Genomic DNA, 16,269 nt, shown 5'->3' with positions numbered 1-16,269 from the left:
CTTCCCCGCCAGCTGAGGCCGTTGTTACCCCCGATATCAACGCCGTTGGTGTCGCCGCCCTGAGCTCTCTGCGCCCTCAGCTCGGGCCACTCAACCCGGCAAGGCGGCCTCCTCGCCTAGGGCAGGGAGCTGAGCGGGTGACCGAGGCCCGCGAGTGGAGCGCGGCCCTGCGTCTCCGGAGGCGGCGGGGGTACCTCCCGCCGCCGCGCTGTGCAGCCTCTTCTCCACACGTGCACACGGGGCACTCGCCTCCCTCCGGCCACGCCGGAGTATCTTCCTTTCAAATTCCCCAATGCTGAGATAGAATAAGAAAATTGACAATGGCAGCGTGTTATCTAATTTGTTAAAATCTTTCTTCAGATTGCATTTTGATCTATAATGGCCAAAAACAGTCTCCAAAAAACTAGTTTGGGGAAATTTCGTCCAAGGCTTTCTGCAGTCGTGCAAACATTTTTGTTTCCCTTAAACTTTTCTTGAAAAATAAAAATATTAATGCTTTAAAAAGTGAAATACACAAACAACTGTGTATGGTTTTCTTTTGTAAGCAGCAGTTCACACCAAACACCTGCAGACAGTGCAAATACAAATACACAAAAAAGTAATTTTATTTTGCACTAAAAACTACAGTTCACTCATACTTGAGGATCTTCTATTGTTTCACTTAACTTTTCAAGCGTACGTCATCTATCTTGTCTCAACTAAATCAAATTGCTTTAACATAGGGAGTAGCTCCAAGACTATGAATTAGAACACGAAAATGGACACTTGGCACAGCTGGGAGATGTTACTTCGTTATGCAAGAATCTATCACATTAATGTCATGCGGAAAGGATCTCAGGAGTTATAATTTGTCTTCTCTTTCAGTTAAGTGCTTCGGTTGCTCAGATCCCCTTGCACTCTGATATGTCACTGTCTTGTGTGTAGGTGGTAGACACCACCCAGAAACCTTCATGGCATCCAGAAGCTGTTGCTTGTTGTTTTGAGGATGTGGGGTGGGGAGAAGCAATACTGACTTGCTAATTCAAACATTCTACCTTTTGGTTATCATCTATCCTGCTGGTTTCTTAAGGACAGACATCCTTGCCGTAGCTCTTCAACATTATGGAGACCTCTCATCCATAAACAACTCTCCCTTCTCTCTAGCCATCTGCCCCATCTGTCTTTATTTTCTTATCCAGCTTGAAGCCCATGGCTGATTCATCTTTTTCATAACTAATCCAACTCCCCTTCCATTGCACGCATCTGACAAAACCCCAGCTTTAGAGAAACATGATCATCTATATCAGAGCAGCTGCGTCATCCTTGAAACCTTTCTTTCCCTCACTCATCAAGTCCTGTCCATTCAAATGCCAAAAGGACTTCCCTGGTGGTCCAGTGGTTAAGAATCTGCCTTCCAATGCAGGGGACATGGGTTTGATCCCTTATCGGGGAACTAAGATCCCACATGTCACGGGGGCAGGTAAGCCCGCTCACCACAAGGGAGAAGCCGGCGCGCCGCAACGAAAGGTCCCACCGCGAAGAAAGGTCCCACATGCCTCAACTAAGACCCGATGCAGCCAAAAACAAATAAATAAATATTTTTTTTAAATGCCCAAAGAAACCTGCAGTCTACCACATCTTTCTATGACCATTACCGTCCCCATAGTCCAGGCCACCATCATCTCTTTCCTGAAGTATTGCTTTAACTCCCTAATTGGTCTCTCTTTCCACTCTTTCCTTCCCTATAGGCCACTCCCCTCAGGGCCGTGAGATGCTCCTATAAAATGTAAGTTACATCTTACAGCACTTCCTTACCTCTTTTCCATTCAAACAGAAACACAGAATCCTCAACAGGACTTACAAGAGTACCCATAACGTGGCTATTTCCTACCTTTCCTCCATATGCCATATCCCTTTCTCTCTCCTTCACGCCACTAGAGTCTCATGACCTTTCTTTCAGTTCCTAGATGATGTCAAATGCTTTCTGCCTGGAAAGTTCTCTCCCTAACTTGTTGACTAACTTCTACCCATCCTTTTATCTTGGCAGAAGTACACTTTTTTCAGGATGATTCTCCTTGATCACCCAAAGTAAAATAACTTTCTCTGTTATGCCCTCTCATAGCACCTGGTATCAATATTTTCCTTTATTGTGCTTGTCAGGCTTTGGTTCCTGTGGTTGTTAAATCTGGACACTTCAGAGGACTGGAAACTACATGAGGGACAGAAACCCTTTTTGTCTGTTTACTCTTGTAGCCCCAGCACAGTGCCTGAACACAGAAATATTTGTGAATGACTGAGTGAAAGGAATAGGCCAGCAACAGGGTGCTGGTAGGGAAAGCTTTTATCCTACAGCCTCCTTCAGCCTGACGTCCTTTCCTTCAGGTTCTAGATTCATCAGGTTTACAGAAAGAATCTACATCATTATCTTTGTTCTGACCTTTCTTTCAGTTCCTAGATGATGTCAAATGCTTTCTGCCTGGAAAGTTCTCTCCCTAACTTGTTGACTAACATCTACCCATCCTTTTATCTTGGCAGAAGTACACTTTTTTCAGGACGATTCTCCTTGATCACCCAAAGTAAAATAACTTTCTCTGTTATGCCCTCTCATAGCACCTGGTATCAATATTTTCCTTTATTGTGCTTGTCAGGCTTTGGTTCCTGTGGTTGTTAAATCTGGACACTTCAGAGGACTGGAAACTACATGAGGGACAGAAACCCTTTTTGTCTGTTTACTCTTGTAGCCCCAGCACAGTGCCTGAACACAGAAATATTTGTGAATGACTGAGTGAAAGGAATAGGCCAGCAACAGGGTGCTGGTAGGGAAAGCTTTTATCCTACAGCCTCCTTCAGCCTGACGTCCTTTCCTTCAGGTTCTAGATTCATCAGGTTTACAGAAAGAATCTACATCATTATCTTTGTTCCCCTGCTAGGATGGAATTTGGATTCAGATGCTAAGATATAAAAGGAAGGAACAAAATCCAACATGGAAAGAAATATCGAGTAGAGAATACTCCCCCGAGTGGCTACACATCTTCACTGTAAGCAGTAATCTCAGTGTGCAGCTATTGAGGCTTGAGTTATTTACATAACTCTAATCCTCTTACCTTCTTACTGAGATCATTCCAATAGCTTTGCCTTTAGACTTCCAGTTGCCTTATGTATTCACAAGTCATTTCTTTGTCAAATGCTGTATTGTAATCTCCTAGGGAGATTATAAAAAAAGTATTCATTCTTCTTTATCCTAAAATAGTTTATCTGTCTCCATCGAAGTTGTGTTTTAAATTTTTCTGTGCTAATGCCTTCATGAAATTAATAGTAAATTTAAAATGAAATAGAAATTAAAATAATTAAAATTAAAACATCATCTATAGGTCTGTATGTTGTCTACCACAGTTGTCTGATTCAATGAGTTCAGACTTGACTACTTAGAGGAAGCATGTACGGTCTGTGGATTTTTTCATATAATTTTTTATCTCTTCTTTCCTCTTCCTGCTCACCTCTGAGCAATTTCATTTCTTTCTAACAATGCAAGAATTAGGATGAAAAGATGTAAAAATGGCAATAATAAGTTTGCTTTCTCTTAGGAAAAATGTATCTCTCATCAGACAGATGATGTTTGAAGAGTTGACTAAAGAAAAAAGGACTCTTGATATAAAATAAGATTTCAAGTAGATTTAAGGTAGTCATGCATTTATTCATTCAAAAATGTTGAACAACTGTAATGAAATACTCTGTGGGAAAGGCGACATAAAGGTATTTAAAGGCATAATAAACAAAGACTAATTCTTAGTGACAAAATCTCTGTGCCACGACCTCCACCCCCATTTTAACTGTTTTAGATAATTAGCTACATATTTATTTTGTAATTGTCTTTCTTGATTCTAATCAGAACATACACAATTTTGCATACATATATTTATTAGGGAGGTATTTATGAGGGGGTTGGGATGAGGTAATGTAATGGATAGGCTTTGGGGCTTAGGTACTCGGTCCTATAATGGGCATTGCACCCATTTCAACCTCCCTACTTGACCCCAGATTTTAATCTTGCGTCCCACTTTGAGTACCAGGGGTGGGCCTCATTTTCCAGGAAGAAATCCATACCCTTTCCAGTAAATGGCTCTGGAATTCAGGCGTAAATGCCATGTAGATTGCTTCAGGAATGAGTCAATGAGACATTGGAAAAGAAGTATGCTGAGGATAAGGATGAAGCTTGCAAAAGAGGAGATCAGGTCAAATAACAAGGCAGAGAACAGAGCTGGAGACCTGACTGAACCACGCCTCACCTTTGCCCTTCCTAGACCTTATCAGTATGTTAGCCAATGAATAGCCTGGACTTTTAAGCAATTTTTTACTTGAGATTTCTGTTTCTGGAAGCCAAAATAAATATTTTAATGTACAGAATCCCAATTTATACATTCTTAATATTGTTTTTATTTTTTTAAACTTTAAGGTTAAGAATGTTTTTCTGATTATAAAAATAATACGGGCTCACTGTAGAGAATATAGAAAAGATCGAAAGATACGAAAAGGATAAAAACCATCTATAATCCTATTAGCCCTAGATAATTTCTATTGATGTTCTGAATTAGTCTTCTCTTTACATAAATAAACTTACACATATATTTTACATATATATGCATTCTGCTAAATATAGATTTTTTTATAATGGTGTGTTTAACCAATTACAGTTTAAATAAATGTCTTATATTGATTATTTTGGCAGTATACATGTAAAGGGTTCAGTGTTCACCAGTATGCTGGGTAAAACCCCCTGGAGTAGGGCCATACTAGATGGAAGTTATATTGCTGTGATAGTACCAATCCCTTCAGTTCTAAATGTCTACTAGTTTCCATCATGATTTTCTGACCCGTGTGTTGACTGGAAGACTAGAAATATGGGGGTTTACTAGCTGTCTGTTGGTTATTGATTTCTAACTTAAGTACACAGTGGGCAGAGAATGTGGTTGCTATGATACCAGTCCTTAGACATGTAGAGAAACTTGCTTTATGACCCAGTATGTTCAATTTTTGTAATGTTTCACATATTCTTGAAAGGAAAGTATATTCTGCAGTTGTTGAGTGCGATATTCTATATGTATTCATTAAATCAAGCTTGGTAATTGTGTTGTTCAAATCCTCTAGTCCCTTAAAGATTTTCTGGTCCCTTTGATCTGTGTGTTAGTTTCCTGTGGCTGCTGTTAAAAAATTAGCACAAATGGGTGGCTTTAAACAACAGAAAGGTATTCTCTCCCAGTTCCAGAAGCCAGAAGTCTGAAATCAAGGCACTGGCAGGGCTGCCTTCCCTCTGAAGGCTCTAGGGGAGAATTCATTCTTTGCGTCCTCTGGCTTTGGGTGGCTATAGGCATGTGGTGTGGGAGTGTGGCTGCATCACTCCAACCTCTGCCTCTGTGGTCACACTGCCTTCTCCTCTTCTGTTTCTGTCTCAGATCTCCTCCTCCTTTCTCTAAAGAGGACACTTGCCATTGGTTTTATGTTCCGCCTGGATAATCCAGGAAGCTCTCCTCATCGCAAGATCTTTAATTACATCTACAAAGACCTTATTTTCAAATAAAGTAACACATAGTTTCCAGGGATTAAGACACTGGAGATATCTTTTTTTCAACCCACTGCAATCTGATACAGAGATATGTAAAAATCACCTACTCTGATGATAGATTTCTCTTTCTTCATCTACTTCCGTCAACTTTTGCTTCATATATTTTGTGACCATACTATTAGAGACACATTTATGACTCTCATATCTTGTGTATTGTTATCTAGTCACACCCACCCACCCACCTCAGAAGTCTATCAATGACAAACTATCAGCGGTTGTTTGTCTGAAAAAGACTATAATTTGTCTTTCCTCTTACATTCTTTACTGGCAGGGCATAGACTTCTAAAGTTACCATTTTTTCCTCCTCAGCATTTCACTCAGGTGTCTTTTACTTGAAAAAAATTTATTTACATATTCCCAAAATGTCCCAGGGCCAGAAAATTAGTACGGTTCCAGGCCCAGAGAATCAAAACAGTGTGCTGATTCAAAAAATATATGCCATTAATTAATATGAGGGAGCATTGTCTGAAATTAAATCATTCTAAGTGATTGGTCAAAACATTTAATTTAGTGCAGAATATATTAGGAAAATATGTGTAGAGAAGATGAAACAAATGTGGACACCAAAGTATATCAGAGACAATTTCTCAGGGACTGAAGTGATTCTTCACTTCACACTAATTGCATATCTGTGGAAATAAAGATTCATTGCTCTCGTATAACATACTGCTATTGCAGAGGAATCAAATAAATTATAATAGAGTTACATAATCTTTCTTCCTTGTCCCTCAAGAGTATCATACATAATCTCAAATTTGTAGTTAGATTTGTGAAAGAGCATACGGAGAGTGGCATTTTTAAGTTTAAAATTTCTGGCCTCAGTGTACAGAGGAGTGAAGGAACTTTTAAAAAGCTCTTGAATAGCTCAAACACATTTTTTTTTTTTTTTTTTTTTTTTTTTGCGGTACGCCGGCTCCCCACTGTTGTGGCCTCTCCCGCTGCGGAGCACAAGCTCCGGACGCGCAGGCTCAGCGACCATGGCTCACGGGCCCAGCCGCTCCGCGGCATGTGGGATCCTCCCGGACCGGGGCACGAACCCGCGTCCCCTGCATCGGCAGGCGGACTCTCAACCACTGCGCCACCAGGGAAGCCCCACACATTTATTTTTTAAGCCACTCTGCTGTCTCGGTTGTTTTCCTCGATTTTGAGGGTTTGGGTCGTGTGGGCTGAGGCTCAAGAGCAATCCTGCCAAGGGCCGCCCTGGGCAGTCCCACCCGTTTATAATGTGCGACGCGGAGCTTCTACTGCCCCCGCTAGCTCCGTGGTCAAGCAAAAGCTGGGGCTGCAAGGCCCTCTGCAGTGCGAAACCCTGTAAATAGGGCGAGCGGAAGAAAAACACCGGTGAGACGGGGAGCCTGGGGCACACCGACCGAGGGCCAGGCTTTAAGCGCGTCTTCAGTCACCCGCTCATCTCCCCGTAGCCCTGGTAACCAAACTCTGAACGCGCGTGCGCAGCCAAACTCCCTTATCACGTGAGGCCGGGCCGGGGGCGGAGCCGACGAATGCTCCTCGGGACTGGTTGCCCAGTTGCTCTCCGCCTGGGACCAGCCGAGGCGGGGCGAACCTCTGCTGTACTGCGTTGGGGTGGCTCACAGCTCCCGCCCGTTTTCGCTTAGCTTTCTCGCGGCTGGTTCCTCGCACCACGTGCCCTCCTGGCCGCTCCCCCAGCTGCCCTTTCCAACTGCCTGCTGGAAGCTGCTGTAAAATGTCGTGAGGGCGCTGCTGCTTTACGGCTGCCTCTCCCGGACTGGAGCCCGGGAGCGCCCACCGCCGTCAGCCCTGTCTCTACGAGTCGGCCCGGCGGAGATTGAGAGACCCGGCGCGCCGCTGCCCTCCCCGCCGCGCCCGTTCCAGCCCTCGGCGATGTGAGCTCGAGGAGGCTGCGGTGCCCCCCGGCCCGGGGTTGAGACGGGCGGCAGGTGCCTGTGAGACGGGCGGGTGCTGGGGGCCTGCACGATGGAGGAAAGCATGGAAGAGGAGGAGGGGGGCAGCTACGAGGCGATGATGGACGACCAGAACCACAACAACTGGGAGGCCGCCGTGGACGGCTTCCGGCAGCCCCCCCCACCCCCTCCGCCCCCCTCTTCGATCCCAGCCCCTGCCCGAGAGCCTCCGGGGGGTCAGCTGCTGGCGATGCCTGCGGTCTCCGTGGACAGGAAAGGCCCCAAGGAGGGGCTCCCGATGGGGCCGCCGCCACCGCCGGAGCCGAATGGGGTGATCATGATGTTGAAAAGCTGCGACGCGGCTGCCGCCGTGGCCAAGGCGGCCCCCGCCGCCACCCCCAGTTCCAGCATCAACATCAACACCTCCACCTCCAAGTTCTGTGAGTCCAGCCTTTGGTCTGCAGCCTTGGCTTTTCTCCTCCCCACCCGGACGCCGAATCCTTCCCTCTCGGCCATCCCGCTTCCTTTGTTTCAGGCCTGGGTCTCTCCCCGCTTCCCCCCTTCCCTCCCCCCCTCCCCCCTTCCTTCCCCCACCCTCGTTTGGTGTCCGCGGCCGGCGCCGGAGCGGCCCTGGCTTCTTGTATTACCTGGCCTAAAAGAGCAGCCTGGTTACGCACACAGCCCCAAGTTCTCCTACAAACGCGAGCCGTATCACGACTGGCTATCTCTCAGCATCAGGAAGCTCTTTTCTTCTCCGTTCCCCCTTAAGTTTCACCCTCAAACGTGAAGGGAAAATAAGGCTGTCCGAGTTTCGTTAGGGAGAGGCCTTCAGGTTTTTTTTTTTTTGCAACCAGGGGAAAAAGAAATCTGGCCACTTGTGTTTCTGTGGTTTTAGCCAGTCTGCGTTAAACAAGTCAGGAATTAGAAAGTTGACCTATATCTACGCTTCGTTTTTTCCCTTCTCCAGTGCACGCCTTCTGCATCCCGGTAGGGAAATGTATGAGTTGCTTCTTGAGTAACAGCAGCTTAGTGGGAGCTGCGACATCCGTTTTGAAGCTAATAATGTATAAAATTACTTTTTCAAAGTCTACACTCATAAGAATAAGCCATTCGCTATGTGTCCAAATCTAAGATTCTGTTCAATGTTGAACTTTTATGTTAGTGATATGCCTTAACGCTCAACTGCAGGTAGAAAGATTTAGGACCAAAATCTGTTTTGTAACCGAAACTATCTCCAACCAAGGATGTATGCTTCCACAGCTAGGAAGAAAAGTGCGTTTGCTTTAAGTGGTGTTTTGGGGGGCTGGTGATGGTGGAAATTGACCGTCTCAGCGAGATTTTTCTCTCCTATTAATAACTGCAAGTTTTGAATGGCATCTGGTACAGCAACTGGAGATTTCATTTCTAGTTGCTAATTTTATCAAGCTGTACCAGTAATTGTCCAATTAGCTGTGCAGAGAAAATATCTGCCTTGGTTCAGATGTATAGTCATAGCCTTACACATTTTTTTTTTTTTTGGAACAAGCACATAACCTTATTTATTTGTCTTCAAGATACTGCTTTAGTCAGAGACGTTCATATGTAGGTATGGTTGCTAAGATTTGTCTACGATTTTTTCCGTATTATGTGTACATGAAAATAATGTTTATATTGTATAGTTTGTGTGTTGAAGTCTATGTAGTGAAACCAGACCTGGGACACAGAGGCAGGGTGACTTATCTAAATGCTGAAGGAATCTTGCTTTAGTGTTTCAACCAAGTTCATTTTAAGAGTTCAAAAAACAGCATACAGCTAAGAGCAAAAATTAGTGAAATTAGGAACAAAAGAAAGATTTGCCAAACCAAAAGATTGTTTTTTGAAATTAATAAGCTAAACGGACCTCCGATTTTTTAAATGCAAATACAATAAGTGATAAATGGGAAATAGGTACAAACATGAGGTGTTTAAAAGAAGAGTTTTATGAATTGCTATGGGTTTATAAATTTGAAAGCCTAGAGGAAATGTGTAAATTCTTAGAAAACTACAAACTATGAAAGTTGGTAACAGAAGAAGTAGATAGCTTGAGCTAATAAATATTTTTTAAAGTTTATTTTATTTTTATTTTTGGCTGCTTTGGGTCTTTGTTGCTGCGTGTGGGCTTTTCTCTATTTGCGGCGAGCGGGGGCTACTCTTCGATGCGGTGCGTGGGCTTCTCATTGCGGTGGATTCTCTTGTTGGCGAGCACAGGCTCTAGGCGCTTGGGCTTCAGTACTTGTGGCACACGGGCTCAGTAGTTGTGCCTTGCGGGCTCTAGAGCTCAGGCTCAGTTTTTGTGGCGCATGGGCTTAGTTGCTCCACGGCATGTGGGATCTTCCCGGACCAGGGTTCGAACCTGTGTCCCCTGCATTGGCAGGCGGATTCTTAGCCACTGCACCACCAGGGAAGCCCAAGCTGACTAATAAATATTTAAAAACTGAAATAGTAAAACGTCCTCTTTCAAAAACTCTGGATGAAGATAATCTTATAATTGAGGTGCAGTGAGCTTTTATTTTATTATTATTATTTTTTAATTTTTTTAAAATTTATTTTTGGCTGTGTTGGGTCTTCGTTGTTGTGTGCGGGCTTTCTCTAGTTGCAGTGAGTGGGGGCTACTCTTCGTTGCAGTTTGCGGGCTTCTCATTGCGGTGCCTTCTCTTGTTGCAGAGCACGGGCTCTAGGCGCACAGGCTTCAGTAGTTGTGGCTTAGGGGCTCTAGAGCGCAGGCTCAGTAGTTGTGATGCATGGGATTAGTTGCTTCGCGGCGTGAGGGATCTTCCCGGACCGGGGCTCGAACCCGTGTCCCCTGCATCGGCAGGCGGATTCCTAACCACTGTGCCACCAGAGAAGCCCATCTAAGGATATTTTTGCTGGATATAGAATTCTAGATTGATAATCTTGTTTTGTTTTTCCTTTCAATACTTTAAAGATGTCTTTCCGTTGTCTTCTGGCCTGCATTATTTCTTTTAATAAATGTCTGAATATTCTTATCTTTGTTCCTCTTTAGTAATGTGTCCCTTTTTTTCTGGCTGCTTTTAAGATTTTCACTTTATCTTTCACTAAATCAAATTTAATTTGATTGTGATGTTCCTTGTGGTAGAGTTTTCTTGAGGTTTATTCTTGTTAATGTTCTTTGAGCTTCTTGGATTTGTGGGGTTCTAGAATTTGTCAAATCTGGAACATTATCATTCGTTTTATATTTTTTCAGAATTACTGCCCTATGCCCCTCAGTTGCATATATGTTATGCCACTTGTTATTGTACACTAAATCACTGAGGCTCTGTTCATTATCTTTTTCAACTTTTTCACCCCCCTCTGCTTCAGTTCAGGTAGTTTCTATTGCTGTGTTGTCTCTGGTGTCTAATCTGTTGTTAATTCACTCTTAATCAGCGAGACTTCCAGCTGTTTTTAAACATAGACCGTCATTGAGTCCAGGTTTGTCAGTTAACTGAGCAAATTGTTATAAGCATATCTAGTTTCTTGAGATACTGCAGTGAATAAAGAATCTTCAGTAAGTGTATTCCTTTTTTTTTTTTCTTCTTTGCGGTACGCGGGCCTCTCACTGTTGTGGCCTCTCCCGTTGCGGAGCACAGGCTCCGGACGCGCAGGCTCAGCGGCCATGGCTCACGGGCCCAGCCGCTCCGCGGCATGTGGGATCTTCCCTGACCGGGGCACGAACCCGTATCCCCTGCATCCGCAGGCAGACTCCCAACCGCTGCGCCACCAGGGAAGCCCAGTGTATTCCTTTTGATAACTTAAGTCTTACCTAAAGTTATGTTTCAGTCTTTAGAATTCTTAAAGTCTTCCGAAAGTCCACAGTGGTGTACCTCAGAGATATTATGGGTTCTGTTCTAGACCACCGCAGTAGAGTGAATATCAACAATAAAGTGAATCACACAAATTTTTTCATTTCCCAGTGCGTATAAAAGTTATGTTTACAGTATAGTGTAGTCTGTGAAGTGTGCAATAGCATTATGCCTAAAAAAAAATTGAACATATCTTAATTGAAAAATACTTTATTGCTAAAAAATGCTAAATATCATCTGAGCCTTTAGCAAATCATAATCTTTTCGCTGGTAGAGGGTTTGAAATATTGCGAGAATTACCAAAATGTGACAGAGATGCAAAGTGAGCAAATGCTGTTGGAAAAATGGCGCCGATAGACTTGCTAGACTCAGAGTTGCCACAAAACTTCAATTTGTAAAAAGCGCAGTATCTGCAAAGTACAATAAAATGAGGTATGCCTGTAGTTCTTTTGGAATGAAGGCTGGCTCCTGTTTGTTTAGATTTGGTGCTTCTTCCCCTGGGAAATTTGATTTATAATAGTTGGAGGTTTAGAGGCGGTGAGAGTTTCTTGGAGGTAAGGCATGAGGAGAATCTGCATTCCCTTGCAAGGCTCCAGGTAATATTACAGCAGGGGAGCAGGGGCTTCAGTCAAGTAAAGATTAGCCTCATATTGGGTGGGAGGGGTGCTTCTCAGGTAGGGAAGGCTCAGTGAGTTTTGTGAGGTCAGGGTTCTCAGATTGATCAAACTCCACCAAACTGACCCCATTTCAGGCCTCAGGGTCTTATCATTTCACAATCAGTGCCCTAACTTTTACTTACGCGATCTGTCTAGGCTTTGAATTATTTTTATATGGTAATTCTGTAACTTGCAGAATCACTCTGTTTGATTTTTGGCTATATCAACCCTGTGCCTGTAAGAATTAAGAGGTTCTTTTATGCATTCATGGATGCTCTTTGGTCCTCTGTTTATTGAGTTAATCATTTTCTTAAAGCTTTCACCTGTCTCAGAATCAGCCCACTCCACAGTCCTTGTCTTTCTTATTTCCATCATAATGCACTTAGCAGTCTGCCATGCTCTTTTCTTCAAGAAGAACTTTATTCTGGGTATCTACAGGTGATAAGTAATTCTTTGCTGCTACATGCCATGTACTGTTAGTATTATGTTATCTAATGGTGGCAATGTCATCATTGCCTTTAAATCCAAGTAGATTGGAAAACCAAAGCCAGGTTCCTAGCTTTTAAGAGTCTGTGTCCTGTAACTACTCTGGTACCAAATACTTTATCAGTCACAGTTCAGTGCAAGAAAACACTCTAGGTATCTAAAGCAGCAGTAGATTTAATAGCAGAAACTGGGTCCATTGTAAATTGTTGGAAAGGTCAGAGGTATGAAGTCAGCGAGGCTGCTCTCGACTAAAGCTGCATTCCAGAGCGCAGGCTGCTGCTCCTGCTGCCACCACCGCCATTCTGACATCGTCACACTTGCCTCCTCATCCTTGAAGTTGGTGACCAGACACTGGAACTTGGAGTTTGGCTGCCACAAATTCTGACGTCTCTAACCTTACTTGCCAGAACCACCAGCAGCAATAATCTGTCCTTTGCCTCCCTTTGGCCTTCCAGGTCACATTCAGATGTATCTCATTGATGGAATGTAATTTGGGAAATGTAATTATTTAGTTCAGTTTTTCATTGCACATTAGTCAGCTTGATAATTACCCCCAAATTTCAGGAGCTTATGGACCAACAAAGGCTCATTTCTTGCTCATGTTATGTTAGTGGCTGACAGTTGGTTGTGGCTTTTCACATGTCATCTCATTCTGAAGCGCAGCTCTTTTCTGGGTCCTGTCACTCTTGGCAGAAACAAAGAGAAGAGAGTGGACAGCAACACACGATGGCTTTTAAAGCCTCTGCTCAGATGTAGCATATGTTACATCTGTTTATATTCCAGATATATTAAACATGCTAGAATGGTTCCCTGTCTGAATGTGTTGGGGCAGGTGGGACTGGAGCGGGAGGATAAAAGGCACTGAATGGCTAGATGGAAAGAGGGAGGGGGTGGGTGGGGCTTGCCTTGACTGATGGTACTGTGCCGTGATCTCAGGGTAATCATGAATCCAGTGCACCAAAAGCTTCTCCAGATGAATAAAAGCTTCACAGTATTTTTTAATTGAACTCAATGAAATTATTCTTTTTTAAAAATTAATGACTCAGAAGTATGTTAAAATTGACTTTTGAATTTAGTGAAAGTGTTAACTGATTTTAGTAAATCCTAAATAAAGATGCTCTACTTGATCAGGTCCTATCTGCCAGTTTCCAGATTGGTTGATTCTTTTACAAGTGGATCAGTTAATATATTCAGGCCTTAAAATATGTACTGTTTGGGGCTTCCCTGGTTGGCGCAGTGGTTGAGAGTCCGCCTGCCGATGCAGGGGACACGGCTTCGTGACCCTGTCTGGGAAGATCCCACATGCCGCGGAGCGGCTGGGCCCGTGAGCCATGGCCGCTGAGCCTGCGCTTCCGGAGCCTGTGCTCTGCAACGGGAGAGGCCACAATAGTGAGAGGCCCGCGTAACACACAAAAAAACAAAACAAACAAACAAAATATGCACTGTTTGCAGCATCCGTGGTGGTTATTTGGTATCTTCTTGCCTTCCAGCTTAGTGGAGTTGTGCTGCAGCAAGCATCACTATGGTGTCGATCAGTTGTCCAAATTTTAGGATTTCATTGGGGATCTTGTCTTGCCGTTTTTTGACATGAATTGCACAAAGTGGTTGTGATGAAACTGTAAGAGAAAGCCATTGTAATGTTTATGTAAGGCCCAGTCCCAAATCCCTAAAGAAAATGAATGCTGTTTACTTTCTCTTTAAACTGTAACTCTGTAAGCCGCAGACCATATATAATCACGTTGTGAACTGTTAAATGCTATATAAAAAATGATGGTGGGTATTCTTTTATAATATGCCTTGGCAGGGAAAACTGGCCTTCCATTTTTCTTCCTACTTTTGTAGTTGTTTGGCTATTAACCTCTGTAGTTAAGAGTATAGATAAGTAATTTGTAGTTGCAGGCGTGCTGACTAGAATGGCATTTTATCCAAACAGATATTTATTGATCGTCTTCTGTATGCCAAGGTAATATTTTAGCCTCTGGTGATGGATGAGACGGAGTTTAGTGTGGTGGTTGATGGACAGATGATTGTGATACATTATAATTAAATGCTGTGGTAAAGTTATGTATGTACATGGTAGCATAGAGGGAAAAAGAATCTTTGAAAATGAATAAAAGTTTGTTAGGAGGACTGAGGTGGCAGGGTTGGGCTTGAAGAGACTTCCTTTGCAGAGGGAGAAGCCTGTGTGGAAGACCCGGAGTTGAAATTATTGTAGGAACATAGGGTGTGAGGAGGGAGTGGCACAGATTAAACCTAGATGGATAGAAAGGTCTAGATGCGAAGGGCGTGCCAGGTTAGAGATGGGATTTTCTTCTGCAGGAATAGGGGCCACTGAAGTATATTAAGGGAGTCAACTTGGTAAAATTTGTCTTAGCATGTTAATATAGATTAGAAAGGAGAGAGAATGGAGGCATAGAGACTGGTTAGGGGGGTTAATTATTGTAGTCTGGGCAAGAGATGACAGCCTGAACAAATAAAGCATTGGAAGAGAGGTGGTTTCCAACTTTGGAAACATTGGGGGACTACAGTCTGTAAAATTTGGGTGGGAAGAAGGGAGGATAAGGATATGGTAGGCCTATAGGTAGGGGTGTGTGTGTGTGTGTCTTTTTAAAGTTATCTGTGGAACATTTGGGTGGAGAGGTCCAGTAGTCAGTGGGTAAACTGAGCTTTCTCACTTCATGTGCCTTAGAATATTGGAAGTACTGAAACAAAAGTTTAGTTTCACCAGATTTCTTCTTCCCTTTCTGAGGATTTGAGTTTCACCAAACTCTTTGGTCCTAGAACCAAACAACACAGAACTTTGCTTTTATATAGGCTTATACTTTAAAAACTTAAACTGTATGAAAAGATATATAATGAAAATCAGTGATCCCTTCCCTTGTTCCTTCCCATTCCTGGACCTGTGACCCAGAGTCAATTATTTTTAATTCATTTATTTAGTTGTCTCTTCTGGTATTTATCCACACATTCAATGTCTTAATATTGTTATTGATTAATTAGTTAGTTTTATATTACCTGTTGACCTGTTATTGCCACGACGTTTTAGTTCTCTTATACCTCTACACACCTTACCTCTTTAATTCTTTAAATACCACAATTTTTGGTTCAAAATAAACCATATTTACATTACAACTAAATAATCACTGAAGGGCCAGGAGTGTAACTCAGATTACATTTTCTTTCACATAGAACTCTGCTATTAAGTTGCCTTGTTTATACTTGCATGGTTTTTGAAAAACTGATTCTTAAAGTTTTTCAACATCTTTATCACATCTACCATATACCTGTCACTGGTGTTTTTGAAATGCTCAGTTAATCAGTATTTTCTTTTTGTCTGCTTGTGGAGCTGCTAATCTTGTTCCTGTTTATTTCTTAGGGCCCACAGTTGCCACTCATGGACTTCCCAACAGGTGGAATGACTGTTACTTGATGTCTTCCTTTTTATTTGTTTATTAAAAGTTTTGTTAAAAGTTGAAATATAGTTGATGTACAATATTATGTTAGCTTCAGGTGTACTGCATAGTGATTTGACATTTGCATACATCATGAAATGTTCACCACAATAAATCTAGTAACCGTCTCTCCCCAAAGTTATTACAATATTATTGACCACGTATCTTAAGCTGTATATATGGTACAACACATATACATATGTGATTGTTTTCAGTTAATGATTTCTTAAGTTTGAATGCCTTCTAACAATGATACATTTTTATTCCCCCATCATGTTGAATGTTTTTGATGTTGTATTTTCCATCTTTTTGTTTTGTATATCCCTTAACTATTTATTGTGGTTTTAGATGATTTTACACGTTTGTCTTTTA

General features: G+C 42.7%; 1 protein-coding gene across 2 annotated transcripts in view; it reads left to right on the top strand.

The window, feature by feature from the left end:
- Window positions 1-7,303: 7,303 nt before the first annotated feature.
- The window catches only part of CACUL1 (CDK2 associated cullin domain 1), a 59,586-nt gene continuing 50,620 nt past the window's right edge, over window positions 7,304-16,269 (top strand). The window contains exon 1 of one of the 2 annotated variants that reach the window (XM_028482078.2): window positions 7,304-7,922. In XM_028482078.2, the coding sequence (XP_028337879.1) occupies window positions 7,556-7,922 (367 nt within the window). In that variant the 5' untranslated portion in view covers window positions 7,304-7,555. The remainder of the gene's footprint in view (window positions 7,923-16,269) is intronic. The other variant, XM_024121156.3, reaches the window with a different exon arrangement.

This window comes from Physeter macrocephalus, chromosome 20, assembly GCF_002837175.3.
Source record: "Physeter macrocephalus isolate SW-GA chromosome 20, ASM283717v5, whole genome shotgun sequence".
In the NCBI taxonomy this organism is placed as follows: Eukaryota; Metazoa; Chordata; class Mammalia; order Artiodactyla; family Physeteridae; genus Physeter; species Physeter macrocephalus.
This window is presented reverse-complemented; position numbering and strand designations above follow the sequence as displayed.